This window comes from Astatotilapia calliptera, chromosome 9 (genome assembly GCF_964374335.1).
Source record: "Astatotilapia calliptera chromosome 9, fAstCal68.1, whole genome shotgun sequence".
Classification (NCBI taxonomy): Eukaryota; Metazoa; Chordata; class Actinopteri; order Cichliformes; family Cichlidae; genus Astatotilapia; species Astatotilapia calliptera.
In genome coordinates this window covers 23,197,322-23,212,993 of record NC_137430.1, presented here as the reverse complement: position 1 = coordinate 23,212,993, position 15,672 = coordinate 23,197,322, and the positions used below count along the sequence as shown (strand labels likewise).

At 42.5% G+C, this 15,672-nt stretch overlaps 2 protein-coding genes across 3 annotated transcripts; one reads left to right on the top strand and one right to left on the bottom strand.

Annotated features, from left to right (window-relative positions):
* Position 1: 1 nt before the first annotated feature.
* abcf2b (ATP-binding cassette, sub-family F (GCN20), member 2b) lies at positions 2-6,154 on the bottom strand. 2 transcript variants are annotated; one of them, XM_026179909.2, is made up of 15 exons: positions 6,015-6,154; positions 5,067-5,217; positions 4,749-4,961; positions 4,016-4,198; positions 3,744-3,915; positions 2,730-2,825; positions 2,546-2,648; positions 2,256-2,351; positions 1,993-2,112; positions 1,491-1,580; positions 1,298-1,408; positions 1,156-1,218; positions 910-1,038; positions 627-830; positions 2-548 (listed from the first exon to the last, which is right to left on the bottom strand). In XM_026179909.2, the coding sequence occupies exons 2-15, from the start codon at positions 5,203-5,205 to the stop codon at positions 429-431; spliced, it is 1,839 nt and encodes a 612-aa protein (XP_026035694.1). In that variant the 5' UTR covers positions 5,206-5,217; positions 6,015-6,154; the 3' UTR covers positions 2-428. The 2 variants fall into 2 exon arrangements, with proteins under 2 accessions (XP_026035694.1, XP_026035695.1); XM_026179910.2 differs by having other exon boundaries at positions 5,966-6,060.
* Positions 6,155-6,485: 331 nt separating this feature from the next.
* On the top strand, positions 6,486-14,905 carry chpf2 (chondroitin polymerizing factor 2). Its single transcript, XM_026179907.2, has 4 exons — positions 6,486-7,730; positions 10,793-11,357; positions 11,445-11,627; positions 13,136-14,905. The coding sequence occupies exons 1-4, from the start codon at positions 7,459-7,461 to the stop codon at positions 14,408-14,410; spliced, it is 2,295 nt and encodes a 764-aa protein (XP_026035692.1). The 5' UTR covers positions 6,486-7,458; the 3' UTR covers positions 14,411-14,905.
* Positions 14,906-15,672: the final 767 nt, after the last annotated feature.

Below are 15,672 nucleotides of genomic sequence, written 5' to 3'. Positions count from 1 at the left end.
CTGTTTTTTAATGTTCCGTTTATTCAGACAAACTTATTGCATTACATTGTTAAATAAGGCAGAACTGTAATTTTACATGGGGGGAGAAAGAAGTCAATTTTTTAAATATAAAATATGACCTAAAAGCTGCTGCATACATGTTGGGATAAACAGAACGTGGAAAAATAAAACTTTCCTATGAAGACAGCACAATGGAATGCATTCCAAAATGCACCGAGATGCTTCGGGTGAATCAGCCAATCAGAGAACAGCGGAGGGGGTTTGGGTCATGTTCAGCATGGTGCAGCACTGTCAAACCGATGGAAATACAGTACAACATGTACAAGAGACCGTTTTAGTTCTGGCTTGGACGTTTCCTGCTCATCCCTTCAGGAGTTCGCAGGTCAAATCTGTGATGAGATAAAGGAGTGGCTCAGCATGAAGCTCCTCTAGATGTCATGTGCCTGCTGTTTTTCGATCTTTGATTTCAGATGCTCTTTGTATGCCAGGATGTCTCTGTTCCACTTTGTGATGGTCTGCTTCTCACAGACCCAGATCTCTTGAGCCACCTGCAGGAAGGGAGACCATTAGTACAGCGACACTTCTAATCAAGGTCTAATTGATTGCTTTAAGTGATCAGTCCATACCTGCTGAATTAGCCTGAAGTCGTGGCTGACTAGCATCATACCACCCTCGAACTCGTTGATCGCTTCTGCCAATGCATCAATAGTCTCGATATCCAGGTGATTAGTAGGCTCGTCAAGGAACAGCATATGAGGGTTCTGCCAGGCCAGCCAAGCAAAACACACTCTGCACTTCTGACCATCTGACAAATTTCTGATCGGACTGACCTGGAAAATGTTTCAAATGTTAGAATGGTAGAGAGGAGACAAAATTAATAGTAGTTCTGGGAAAGTATCCCCTTCCTACCTGCTGTTTCCCAGTTAGACCATAGCGACCGATGATCTTCCGCATCTCCTCCTTTTCTTTGATCTCAGGGAAACACTTCATCATGTACTCCAAAGGAGACAAGTCCAGCTCAAGCTGCTCAGTCAGGTGCTATAGAGAAAAGTTTAAAAACCCACACGTTTATCTTTAACTGTACCAGCCACCGCCAGTGTCTAACGCCATGAATCAGATGGAGCCTGTGCAGTATGTTCAAAAGATTTGTTTTACCTGGTGATATCTGCCAATCTTGACATGAGAATGTTTGCGGATCATACCATCAGTAGGTAGGAGCTACAGAGACAAGAGAATAAACCTCATCACTCTGAAATCAACTGGGAGTAGATCTAAGCTGATGATAAAGATGCCTTACCTCTCCCATAAGCAGCTTCAGAAGTGTAGATTTCCCAGCTCCATTGGGTCCCACCAGAGCCACTCGCGTGTCCAAGTCAATACCAAACTCCAGGTCTTTATATATGTACGGCTAAAGGAAACAAAAATCACTAAGTGTGCCAAATAAAGCCATATTTTAAAAGGAGGGGAAAATATAAATGCATTATACTCACTGTATTCTCACTGTACTTGAAGCTCACATTCTGAACCATGATAACAGGAGGAGGAATCTTCCCACAGGGAGGAAAATAAAATGACAGAGTCTGTGGGAAACAGGAAGGGTTACTGCTAAGTTGGTAGGTTTCACCACTAACCACAGTCCCTAAAAAACACATACATTACTGATCCAGAAGTTGGAAAAACAACTGCCTGGCTGCAAGCTGAGCAACAGTTTCAAAGATTGTAGAATAGGAGGCAAAACATTCCCTCTTGTCAAATCAGCTCTCATATTAGATTCAGGAAACCCTCTTCCTGTTAAAGGGAACTTCTTCCTTCCCACTGTCACCAATTGGAGCTCCAAGAATAATCTGATTGACTGGGTTCTCTCCCCGATATTTCAGGCTCTTTACAGTTTAAACTGGCTTGTGACAACCATTGTTGTGAACTGATACTATTAAGTTAAAAAAAGAGAAAAAAAAAAAAGAGATGAAATTTAATAGGCCACAGTTACTGTACCTTGTCATTCACGACTCTTTCAGTCAAGCCTGATGCAACCATCTTCTGCAGAGTCTTCTCTTTGCTCTGTGCTTGTCGTGCCAGTTTTGCAGAGCCGTGACCAAACCTGGCTATGTAGTTCTAGAAAATTGGGATACAAAAAAGATAATTGAGTGCAAATGTTACTGTGTGGCTATAGCAACAGTAACTGCTTCATAAAAGGATGCCTAAGTCTCTGTACCAATCAGGCAGTGACACGTGGCCACATGATGTCCCTTTTTTACCTTCATGTGTGCTATCTGGTCCTGTTCCCAGTTAAAGCGCTTCATCTGGTTCTCTTCCAGTTCCTGTCTGGTCTTCACATACTGGTCATAGTTACCCTTATAATGAAAATAGATTTGCACTGTCATCCAACAGGGTGGCACACATATATTTAGTAATAGCCTGCCTCTGGTTTCCTTATTCAGCATTATGTGATTACATGTATAGCAATCTATTCATGATACTTGGAAGCCTACAAAGCATGCTCAGGGTGTTTTCTTTTCTGGCAGTCACTTCAGCTGCATGCCCTTACCGTGTAGTACTTCAGTTTCTTCTGATGCAGGTGGATGATATTGGTACACACACCGTTCAGGAAGTCTTGAGAGTGTGAGATGAGCACGAGGATTCGCTTAAACCTGACAAAAACCATCAAGTTGATCAAAAATGAGTCTTAATCCATATCCGACTTAAATGAAGGAAGCAGAGGGAAAACTTACGACTTAAGCTCCTCCTCCAACCACACGCAAGCATCCAGGTCCAAGTGGTTAGTGGGCTCATCCAGCAGCAGCATGAAGGGCTTGATGAACAAAGCCCTACAAAGATGTCAAACAGCTGAATTTAAAGCAATACTGATAGTTTGTTTAGATTAACTCCTCAAATCTAAAGCTCAGAACTAGTCTTGAATGCTTGTGCTTTCACATTTTAAAATTACAAAAATCCCTGTGCTTTGTGTGCGATGGATGAAGATCTTCAGGATCAAAGATCTTTAATTGGTCTTTCTGTACTTTGAGATTTACACCAGGACATATATCCAACTCCAGCAACTGTGTCTGAGTGCACACACAAGTAATATGAAATGTGTTCTTGAAGCACCTTTATTATGAAATGAGCAAAACAATAGGATTGTTTGTTTTGGTTCAATATTATAGTGAATTTGAATATCAATTTCACACTAGTTTATCTCCTCTCCACATTATAACACAATATTGTATAGGCAGGGCACAATGAAGATCGAGAGACAGGAGAGATATTTTACACAAAACAGACTGAAATGTTAGGACTTAATACCACTCTGGCTATCATGCCAATACCCTATTAGTCATCCAAATGATTCCATTGTCAAACCGGAGATGCTAGAAACATGATAGTCCCCAGTCTGTGTCACTCACACCAGATCTACTGAGACCACTGTTGCGTTTCTTGTATTAGGGCAACACGTTACACATCACAAAGGGTTCATACTGCTACCTTAATGGATACATTATCACCTCATCCCCCTCCCTGTATTGGTTATCGTGACTACACAGAGGAAATTATAACTTATGCCCACTTTAGTTTCCTGTATCTACCATACAGGAAACTAAAGTGGGAAGTCAGGACACAATGCTACAGTTTGCTTTTATCGTGTGCGTTTTTCTGTCATTTGGACAAGGGACACAGGATCAGTCGAAAGCTGGAGAGACGAGGATGACCGTAACTCAGTGGTACAGTACTATACGAGCTGTGTCTACCTGGCCAGAGCAACACGCATCCTCCACCCTCCACTGAAGTCCTTCAGTTTCTTCTGCTGCATCGCAGTGCTGAAACCCAAACCGTGGAGGATCCGAGAGGCTCGCATCTCCGCCTTGTCTGCATCCAGCTCCTCCAGACGCTCATACAGCTCCATCAGCTTCTCACACTCAGCTGTTTACAAAAAAAAAAAAAAAAAAAAAGGCATTTATAATATAGCTAAAGCAAAATTAGAGAGATTTTTCAACTTCCTGCAGTTTATTTGAACACTCACAGTCTTCATGGGCAAGTCTTTCTGCCTCCTTCTCCAACATGATCCTCTGTTCATCCACCTCCATGACACACTGCAGAGCAGTCTTTTCGCTCGGGGCCATCTCTCGGGTCAAGTGGTAAATATCTATGTGCTCTGGAATGGGAATCTCACGATGTCCGATGGCTGACAACAGCATGGATTTTCCTGGCAGAAAACGGGAAAATAAATAAATAAATAAATAATAGAGAGAAAAATGTTTTGTGGGATGTGATATAAGAACATTTGACAAATGCAAGCTACACAAGGAAGTGTAGCAGAACCAGTGTTGATAAGAGATTCCCTACTGGCCACTCCCATGGGCCTCAGGTGGGCCATAAAGCTGCCAAGATTTCTGCTTCAACTTTCTAATGCTTTTACACCCTTCCATCTGAGGTGTCAGTCACCAGCATCTTTCTCTCATTGGTACTTGCTTCAAATCCTTAAAACTCAGGAAGGTTTAATTTGGGTTCCAACCATTTCATGTTGTCATTTCCCTATCATTGGTTGAAGCCTAATGTCAACTTTATATAATTCCTGTAATATGAACCCTTTAATATCATCAGTTATTCAGGTTTTTCCCTTTGGCCTAAAGGGCCAGATGGCCAAATGAAATACTAGGTTTTGAAACAGCTGGGGGGGTTTTTCCTTTTGGTTTCTAATGTCTGTGTGTTTAAAGTCTTAATAGAAACATACTGCTCCAGGATAAATTAGTTACCTGTGCCATTAAGACCAATGAGGCCATAGCGTCTGCCTGAGTTCAGCTCCAGGCTGGTGTCTGCAAGCAGCTCTTGACCATGGAAGGTGAGCGACAGGCTGCTTATATGGACATCAGTGCTGTTAGGGTGGGAGGCAAGAACACCCGTCACTGCCCGGGCCTCCGTTTTCCGCAGCTCAAACTCATCCAGCTCCTTTGTCAAATTTTCAACACCTATCAAATATATTTAAAGAAAACAAGAGAGCTTCAGTTAGAAAATTTACCACAGGCTGACAAATCCAGTGAGCAATCAGTGCTTTTCCTCAGTCATCTTCTCACCATTGCTCTCTGCTCCATTAAGCTGGGCCTCTTGTTGTTCACTCTCCCCATTTACTTCTTCAGTTTTCTTGGTGCGCTGGCGAGCTTTGGCAGCCTCCTTCTTCTTTGCTGCTTTCTTCTTAGCCAGGTCAGACGGCATGGTTGTGCAGTGCTACATTATAGGAAAAGAAAAACACAGAAATGATATGGATGAAGAAGAAACTAAGACCAAAATAGAATCGCAGTGTGTCAGGAGAATCGTGATCATAGGTTGTTTAACGGTTTCTCAATTTTCCAATTGGTCTTAGTCTACCAGTTAAATGTCAGAATATAAATAAGGGTAAAAATGACTAATCGCTTACATAATGAGGCGCCAGGACCAACCTCGGTACACTTGCCTGTTTACCATAATGTTAAAAATGTGCCGGTAATTGAACTCACCGTATAACACCATTTTACAGATTACATTAAAAAGTAGGCTAACTTTGAGTATAAAGGCCTAAAATGTCTAAGGACAACTAAATGACAGTAATAGCGGGGATAATGCTCCCTCCCCAAACCCGCATTTTGTTTCCTTTCAGTCCCACCTGCCCGCACGTTGGGCTTTTTGCGGTATAACGCATGATAGCATAGCTGTTAGCAGCCTACACGTCACACTTTGTCATTTCACAGTTAACCAACCATAATAAATATCATGGTCTAAGGAGCCCAGAGTGTCAAACATAAAAAGTAAATCGTAATAGTTTTTATAAGCCGGCTATTTAGCGCGTTAGCCCCTTAGCTAAGCTAACAACGGTAGCCAGGCCTGAGCAGCTAAAGCTAACTTGACGCAGGGCCCCAAGTAGCTTCGAAAAACTCTCAAATCGGCTAACTAGAGCTCACCCCCACATCTGTGTTTATCTTAAAATAAAACAGCTTACATGTCATACAACCGTCGCAGCTCTCATACAGTGTTATTCCCTCTCTTACCTAAATAATGAACCACTGTTCTCCTGAACACACCGACAGTCTCGTGTCCACTTTCGCCGGGTGGATGTAGCCGCTCGCCAAGCCGCCAGACGGACCATATATGGTCAAGGAGGGCGGTGAAGATGTAAGTTCCCTCCTCTTCTCGTGGGACTGCAGTAAAAATGTCCCTTTACCCATCAACTGAACCTTAAATTAACTACTAAATAAGCCAAATTTATATATTTTTTAGGTAGAACTAAAGAGACGGCTTATGAGTTGAAAACTGGCACTGACTAATGGGTAGATATTGTATTTATGAGGTTTTGCCATCCTAGTAAGGCTTCTTTTGCCCTCTTATCACTAAGATGTTGTGTTGATACGTATCTAACACATTCGTGCGTTCAATGTGATTTTCTAGGAGGAATTTATTTTTAAGTACTGCTTTCACTAAGAAGAGATCTGCCGGTAGCTGCTCAGTCGGGGGGTGATGCTGCGGCAGCACTCGGCGGTCGGTGATGAGGTTGAAGAGGGACGCTGTTTCAGCGCTGTCTGTGTGGCACTCGGATTTTTTGAGGAAGTCAGGAAACTGACGGAGATGGGCGACAATGTGCACGGCTGTGCTTCGTAGCTTTCCCCCCCGGTATGAGCTGTGTTACATGGGATCTCCTTCGAGTCAGCATTCGTGGAGATGGATCGTCGTTTGTGTACGGAAACAACGGACTCGACGCTAGCTCGCTAGCTCGGCTCCCTAATGCTTTCCTCTGGTGGAAAACGATACTGTGGAGTTCATACTTCCGAGTATTCTCGCTTCGGGTTGTCTTTTATTACTGGTAACCAGATAAACGGTTAACTTTACTAGTTCATCGTCTAGCTGCATTAGTTAGCTGACTTTGGCTTCTAGCTAACGCCATCCCAAACTAGTTAAGCTAATTAAGGTAACGGTTAAAAAACCACCAGAGTAACGTTACACAATTTTTATGACAACGACATTTCTGAGTTTTTCTTCCCTTTTTGTTATCTTAAAATTTTGACTCGCAATGACTGTTAATCATGCGAAAATATCTGTATGCATTTCATCTTTCAGATGAACAAAGTGCTTCATTCCGGTAGCTTTACAGTTTGGTCATCTTCCGTTGTGACGTTGGATTAAAAACGACATTTCTTGCATTTGTCAAACAAAAAAAACATTTAAAAAGTGCTGTAACATGTAACGTTTAGATTTAATCATTCGTTATAGGCTGAGTAGAAACTTCACTACCTCGCTGAAAGGGACTGGGAACAGACTTTAATTTTAAGCCAGTTTTCTGTCATTTCCTTTACTCATTTCGGTTCAGATTTATCAAAGACGTGTTAACATATGGCAGGAGTGTTGGCACTATCAGTGCTCTAGTTTTTTGTTGTTGGGATTTTTTTTTTAAAATTTTCCCAGCACAGCCACAATAAGTGTAGCTCATAACTGCCAGGGATGCGTCTCTCCTCATTTTTGGCCCTGTTCAGGCCTGCTTTACCCCTTATCCTGGGGCTGTCTCTTGGATGCAGTCTGAGCCTTTTGATGGTGTCCTGGACCCAAGGAGACACGGAGGACTCCTGTGGAGATGAGCTGGGCAATGGCAGGCGGTTTTTGGGTGGGGGAGAGGGCCACAGAGATTCAAGAGATGGAGCTGGAGACGCAGACTTTCAGCCACGCATAGTGCCCTATCACAAGGACCCAAACAAGCCGCACAAGAAGGTCCTCAGGTAAGTGCGGGAGGTATGGTCCCTGTTTCCAGGTGCTTAAAGAAGGATCACAGGAAGCATTGCTCGACTTTTAATTGAAAGAAGCTGGAGACTTTTTCCACACAGTGTGGATTTGCATTTAGTTAATTCCCCATTTTACATTCTTACATTTAATTCCCCCCTGCAATGCTCTCATTGCACTGAGGGGGGTACAGAGAATAAGTGGCCTGTAGATTACAGATTATGCCACAAATTCCTTCAGAAAACTCACTGATGCAAAAGATTGCATCCATTTTCTTTTTTCAATTTTATTTCTTATCTTTTTTATTTATTTCTACTGGCTCTGATAGTCATCCCATAAGGATGATCAGGTTTTCTCTGTCAGTACAACCATTCCTTGGAATAATCTCCCAGATGAGATCTGATTGGCCAGCTCACTGTGGTCTTACAAATGCTTCTTACAGACATATTTTTAAAAGCAGGCCTCTCCTGTGCTTACACTTTTTATTTCTATCAATCCTCTTTAATTATTGATATTTACGTTCAATTTGATGTTTCATTTGCTTTTTTCCTTTTTTCTGTTGTGAAGCACTGTAATTAGTGTGAATGCTTGAAAAGCATTCACAGTATTGTTGTTGTAATCTTTATTATTATTATTATTATTATTATATTTTATTCTGTATTCCGTACGTTTTTTGTAATCCTACTCCTTCAAAACCGTTCAACTTAGAAAAACCATTCCAACACCGTTAGATTCCTATTCTTTTGGACAACACTGCTTCCATTTTTCATATTTTTAACATTTATATTTTTAATTTTATTCAACTTTATTCAACAAAAATTTATAATGTATTTCAATGGGGAGACCCTTCAAATCCTCATTCAACTTACTCATTTTTAAACTCTTACTACTTCCACATACATTGACATAGAGCCACCATTCAAACTTTAAAACGAAGACAAGACATTCAACTATTCAACTTGCATTTATCTTTTCAATATCTATTATACTTTTTCTTCAGTTCCAGTTTAAGTTTCATGATGTTTTTTCACCCGTTTCAGAGTTTATAATGGGTGTGTATGGGACGGAATGTTGGGGCTAGAGTGAGACAGCTCAACTGCTAGAGTGAGAGGAGCAAAAAAATTAATCTTAAAATCTTTTTTAAAACTGCTGCTGTGTCCGCAGCGTTTGCTCTACAGGTATGATTTTACCCTCAAAACGTAGCCATCGCTGTCCTCTTTCATCCAATGTGTTTACTATTGTACTAGGTGTTATGGTTCTTTCATAAATGTCACCAATGCACAGCCTCCTCCCTCCAACTCTTCCATAGACTCTAATGTTAAAATGGCTCAGAAGGTTCGTTTGAAAATCAGAAGAGCATGGTGTCTTTCCACTGTCACCACGTCCATATAATAAGCTCCACAGACATGAAAACTGAGAATTCAGTAGACTAGACATTGCTGTCACTCACGGTGAAAGAATTTTGTCAATACGACTTTTACTTTTCATTTGGGAACGATTTGTTTCGGCCTGACTTTTCTGTTCATTTTAAGCAGCAAAAGTGAGGTGCATGTCTGTGTACGTGTGTATGGAGCCATTGGGTGCGGTCACTATAGCAACCAGGCTCACACCTGCCTGCTTAACGAGCTCTGCCTGCCACTGTACCAAGATTCATCTTAAGCACTTCTCTTTCAACTGCTGCTGTGTCCACAGTGTTACAGCCATCATTTTACCCTCAAATTGTCGCCATTATTGTTCTCTTTCCAACACCGTATCTTTCAAAGCTCAGGCATTTAAACTTTTTAAACTGTGTGGATCAAAGTGGAGGGATCACATTTTAGTCATTCAGTGATTCAAAGAATATGAACTTTTAATATTCATTCAGATGTTTTCTGACTCTAAATGTTCTTTTCTCATTTCTTAGGGTTTTCTAATTTACATTTAAAACATTTTCAGTTTTTTTCCAACTCCTCCTTCTGTGTAACCTTCAGCTTTTAGCAGTTCAGCACCTTTGTTTTCAGGTTAAATTCGTTTTTTTTTTTGTTTTTTTTATCTCATTCAATATTTTTAACTCAAAATTCAGCAATTAATTCATTTCAGTGCATACATTCAGATTCAAGCATTCACACTGCAGTTTCTTCAGAAAATGCACTTTCTAGTTATTATTGTCATTATTTAGCAGGGTTGCCAATTTTGGAGGGGGGAGATATAATAGAACACCTCATCGATGGGATTTTGTGTACAAATTTAATCCTACTATCATTGAATTTGTTCTTTTTACAGAGATGATGAATTTCAAGCAAATTCAAACTTTTAGAATTTTATGTGGAACTTTAGCTACTCTTTTGAAACTCCTTACAGTAGCAGGACCTCAAAACTTAACTGACATAGCTTAAGTAGTTCTCTAGATATAGTTGTGTGTAAATGCCCCCACAGAAAATACTGCCCATAAAAGGCTTAAAAATACCACTGACATCATTGCAAAAATATATATTTTATATAGTGTTATTTCAGCTCATTTACTGGTTCTTTTGAAAACATCATGCATGCTCATTTTTACTACTTAATAAAATGTATGATTTACCAAGCCATTCCTAGAAGTGAAGGAGTCAAGGATGCTTTCCAGGGATCATCTGCATACATTTGGATATTAACATTTTGGGATACAATAGGTAGATTATTGCTATAAAGTGATAATAAAAGGGGACTTGGTACGGAGAAGTGTGGGACTCCTGTAGAACACGCAAAAAAAAGGAGATTTGATAACATCCATAGCATAGATTAACATTTTCTGCAGAAAAATTATATATATATATATATATATATATATATATATATATATATATATATAGTGCCAATTCAGATAAAATAACTTGGTATCAAATTCCTTCTTTAAATCCAAAAAGACACCACCTACACAAACATTTCTATCCAATTATCTTTTATTTCACAGCCACTTAGTATCTGCATCACATTAGTATCTTGTGATGGAAACAAGTTCACGCTTATGAGAAGATACTTTTTATGCATCGGTGTTCTTGCTGTTTGCTGTAATTGCTCCCTCTTTGCCCTCTTTCTTCAGAACACGATACATCCACACTGAACTGGGCATCAGAGAGCGACTCCTGGTGGGCGTGCTCACTTCTCGGGCCACCCTCAACACGCTGGCCGTAGCGGTGAACCGCACAGTTGCCCACCACTTCCACCGGACCTTCTTCTTCACAGGCCTGCGCAGCCCCAAGGTGCCTCACGGGATGACTGTGGTTGCCCATGGCGACGATCGCCCGGTGTGGCTGATGTATGAGACGGTACGCCACCTCCACCAGCACTACGGCTCGGAATACGACTGGTTCCTATTAGCCCAGGATGACACGTACATGCAGGCGGATCGGCTGTCGGAGCTGGTGGGCCACCTCAGCGCAGGTCAGGACCTGTATATGGGCAGGGCAGAGGAGTTCATCGGTGGTGAGGAGAAGGCACGTTACTGCCACGGAGGCTATGGCTACCTGCTGTCCCGCAGTCTGCTGGCCCGTCTGCAGCCCCATCTCGACACCTGCCGCAATGACATCCTCAGCGTGAGGCCTGATGAGTGGCTGGGCCGCTGTATTATCGACTACCTGGGTATGAGTTGTGTGGAAGTGCACCAGGTAAAAACACAGACTTTGAAATAAGTAGCTTAATCAGTAGGAGGATTGTCCGCTATATTAATATTTATATGTGCATGTTTTTCGCAGGAGATGACCTACCGTTATTTTGAGCTTGGGAAAAATGCAGACCCAGAGCGTGAAGATAGCCCAGAGTTTAAAAATGCCTTCACAGTGCATCCTGTGTCTGACCCAAATCTCATGTATCGACTGCACAAACGCTTCAGCCACATTGAGCTAGAATGGACTTACCTGCAGATCCAGCAGCTGCAGGTTTGTAATACAGGTTTTGTTTTTCGCTCCTATAAACATTTTTTTCTGCCTGACTCATCACTTCTTAGTCAAAATTTAGTATACAGTTTGTTCTTATTTCACCACACCCTCTTCAGGACCTGAGTCAGTAATTCCTGACTGAAACAATATTTATATGCCAGAAAACCAAGAGAAGGGATGTGGTGTTGTGCCGAGTATGATCTGCCTGAGAAACCTTATGTAACTAAAGTAGCTGCTAATGACAGTTCATTAGAGTTGTTTTGACTTAAGGTTAAATATAGCTTACCGCACCACAGAGCTATAAAATAAGTCATGACTTTATTAGACATAACTTATTGTTATAGCTAATTTTTGTGTATACTGGTTAAAGCGCAAGGAACACTTGATACAGTACAGTACTGTGCAAACGTTTTAAGCCACCATTCATTTACTTACAGTTTACTACAAAAGTGGGAAATACTGCAGCATGCAAACATACATGGAAATATAGTATAAGGCAAAAACAGAGTTTGTACAATTCTAATGGCTTTTAATGCTTTTAATTCAATTACAGTGTGGTTGGAATCATGGTCATGCTGAAAAACCCAAACTGCTGCCAATTAGATATTTTCCACATGATACTGTATGGTGGATCAAAACCTGATGGTACTTTTTTGTGTTCATGATTTGACAAGATCTCCAACACCACTGGCTGAAATGCAGTCTATATATATTGACAATGATTTAAACCAAAAATGTCAAATTTGGATTCATCACTCCATAAACTGTTTTCAGTTCGGTTAATGTGTAATTTGGCATTTCCTCCCTGTTTCTCTTCCTTAATCAGATGGATAATCAAAAAAATGACCTGTGACATCCTTTTCCAAATCAACTTCGCTCGACTGTGATGGAAAAAACTGTGAGGGAAGGGCCGTAAAAAGACTTGGCTTAGACAAGGCTATTTAATAATTTCATGATGGATGTTGATGACAAGTGTCTGCCCATCTTAGATACTTTGCCCAACATGTTCTTACCATCTTCTTTTCTGCAGGTCATATAAAAGAACCACGGGGGAAAGGGGCTGCATTTTCAAAGGACATAAATAGATGTTAGTTGCTCATCTTGTCAACTCGTGTTTTCTCTTTTGCTGGAGAAATGATCCAGTCTAACTCCCTACATTCCTCACGCAAGACAACAACTTTATAGGAAGCAGGTTTTATCACAACAATACAGCGTTCCCCTGTGGGTTTAACAGCCTGTCACTGAGGATGTTAAACATATCAGGTTATGTCATGAAGCACACTTTTAATTAACATTTACATGATCTGTGTCACCTGTCAGTTATGTTGATTATCTTTAGTGATAGTTGGGTTGCTGTGAATTCTTTTCCTGTATGCTCTGCTAATAAAGGAAGAATGTTTCATTTATATTTTGAGAATTTTGAAGCTCTTATCTCCTGCATTTTGGCTGTAGGTGACATATTGCTAGACACCTCTGATGCATTTCAAATTTTTGTGTGCACTCATCAGATGCAGATCAGTAACCTGAGTGACCTGACACCAGAGGGCAAGGCTGGAGTGACGTGGCCGATAGGAATCAACCCTCCCTTCAAACCCAGGACGCGTTTTGAGGTCATAAACTGGGAGTACTTTACGGAAGAGCACATTTACTCCTGCGTCGATGGCTCCCCCAAATGTGAGTTGAGAGGTGTCAACCGCGCAGACGTCAATGCAATTCTAGAGATTGCGGTCGAGCGTCTCAACGAGCGCTACCAGCCACAGCTACGGTTCCGCAAGAGGCGTCTGCTTAATGGGTACCGTCGCTTTGATCCCACACGTGGTATGGAGTATATACTGGACCTCGCGCTGGAGGCCTACACCCAGAAAGGCCACAGCCAGGTCATTGCCAAACGAGTCAACCTGCTGCGACCTCTAAGTTCAGTTGAGATTATTCCCATGCCTTATGTGACAGAAGCGACACGGGTGCAGGTCATCCTGCCTGTCACCGCCCAGGATCAGGACTATGTTGGGAACTTCCTGGACATGTACGTGATGAACACTCTGGACACCCATGACAATGTTTTACTCACGTTCTTGTTCATCTACGATCCTTTCGATGCGCAGAGAGTCAGTCAGACTGACGTGTTTGCTGGCGTCAAGGCTATGATTGGGGAAGTGGAGAAACGCTACGGAGACGTGAAGATCCCCTGGATCAGTGTGAAGACCGAGGTGCCCTCGCAGGTCAAGCTAATGGACATCATCTCCAAGAAGCACCCGGTGGACACACTATTTTTCCTGGCCAGCGTTTGGACAGAGGTCAACGCTGACTTCCTGAACCGCTGCAGAATGAATTCCATCAGCAATTGGCAAGTCTTCTTCCCCATCCACTTCCAGGAGTACAACCCAGCCGTCCTCTACCGTGACCAGCAGCCCTCCGCTGCCTCCTCCTCCGCTGCTTCGGAGTCACTGCGAGACGGCCACTTTGACCGGCACGTCTTCGACGAGGCCTGCTTTTACAACGCCGACTACATGACCGCACGAACGAAGATGGCTGCCGACATCCTGGATAACGAGGAGCTCCTGGAAAGCATGGACGTGTACGACATCTTTGTCCGTTACTCGGGCCTGCATGTGTTCAGAGCAGTAGAGCCGGCGCTGATTCAGAAATACGTGCGGCGGACGTGCAATCCCCGCTTCAGCGAGGACATCTACCACCGCTGTGTTCTCAGCAACCTGGAGGGTCTGGGGTCACGCTCGCATCTAGCCATGGCTCTGTTTGAGCAAGAGCAGGCCAACAGCACATAGAGCACATAGAGCTTGGACTGAAGGACACTGAATGTGATTTTTGTTTCCTTTCTTTCTTTCTTTTTTTAAACGTGGTACTTCTTGCATCCACACACTGAAATTCTCACCCCTGAACAAGGTGGAAAGAAGTCAGGACTGTTTTTGACACTCCAGCAGCTGCAAATAAACCCTCTGACTTATGACTGTGTAACTTTAAACCTGTCTTGTCCAGACCTGTTGAACCATTACTGATGTTAACGTCACTTTGAGAAGCCGTTACTTGTATTCCGGTCGAACAACAATATTTATAGCCCCCCCTTTTTTTTCTTTTGTTTTTTTTAAAGACAATAATAAATTAACACAAGCCTTTATTGTTAGAAATGAATAAGAGGGGGAAAAACTTGAGCCATAAGTCTTCCTTTTGTGAGGATTTTTTAAGTAATACTGAAACAAGCTGCCTTTTCTTTAAACTTTGTGCTCTTTAAGAGGTATTAAAGAGTGATACTTCTGCTCAGAGTTGTTGCTTCATTCATTCAAGCTCACAGTGTAAAAGGCTCAGTCTCATTAGTCAAAACGCAGCGTGCTTGGACAGTTATTCCTGGAGGTATCTGTTGTCTGCTTGGCAGAGCTGAAGAAAAGCCAGAAAAGATTCTGTGGTCAGTAAAGATGGTGTGTTCACATTCACAATAATGTGTCTTGTAGTGTTCTCAGTTTTCCCAAAAGCTGCGTTACAGAGAGCCCCAGAGGCAGTGAACAGTTTGTTCCAAAGCTGCCTGCTCGTCGCATTAAGTCAGTGAATCTCCACCCCTGCCCGGGCCTCCTTGAGTTTTGGCAAGCGTTCTGCATGCACATCTTTTTTTTTTGGGGGGGGGGGTGAACTCAGTGCCCGGAGGGAGGGTCGGGGTCTGCAGCGGCTGAGGTGGTTAACCTTGACATGGCGGTGGTTAAACGGTCTGAAAGGCTTACTTCACTCACCTTTCTCCTGTCGGCTCGGGAGAACAGAGAAGCAGCAGAGTTAAAGGAGCTCTTTCTGAGACGGGAGCAAAGCTGCAGTCAGCATTACAGCCACTGCTGCAGCTCCCCGTTGGAAGCGCCTCCACCTGCTTCCTCGTGGTGAGGCCAGTGAACAATAAAAGGCCTGTGTGCCACCTCTGAGGAGCGCCTGGCTCATGGAAGAAACGAAACCCACCAATGAGGCAGGGCACAAAGCCAGAGTGTACGGCAGGGCAGTGCATTCCTCCCCCCCCCCCACCCCGCTTTATTCTGCAGCTAATTGAAGAAAC

Excerpts from the sequence above, each read along its gene's own strand:
- abcf2b (XM_026179909.2), bottom strand. The coding sequence starts at position 5,205 with ATGCCGTCTGACCTGGCTAAGAAGAAAGCAGCAAAGAAGAAGGAGGCT. Across the intron at positions 2,113-2,255 it reads ACCAGATAGCACACATGAAG|AACTACATAGCCAGGTTTGG; the intron begins GTAAAAAAGGGA and ends CCAATTTTCTAG. Across the intron at positions 1,219-1,297 it reads TGAAGCTGCTTATGGGAGAG|CTCCTACCTACTGATGGTAT; the intron begins GTAAGGCATCTT and ends TTGTCTCTGTAG.
- chpf2 (XM_026179907.2), top strand. The coding sequence starts at position 7,459 with ATGCGTCTCTCCTCATTTTTGGCCCTGTTCAGGCCTGCTTTACCCCTT. Across the intron at positions 7,731-10,792 it reads CCGCACAAGAAGGTCCTCAG|AACACGATACATCCACACTG; the intron begins GTAAGTGCGGGA and ends CTCTTTCTTCAG. Across the intron at positions 11,628-13,135 it reads TGCAGATCCAGCAGCTGCAG|ATGCAGATCAGTAACCTGAG; the intron begins GTTTGTAATACA and ends TGCACTCATCAG.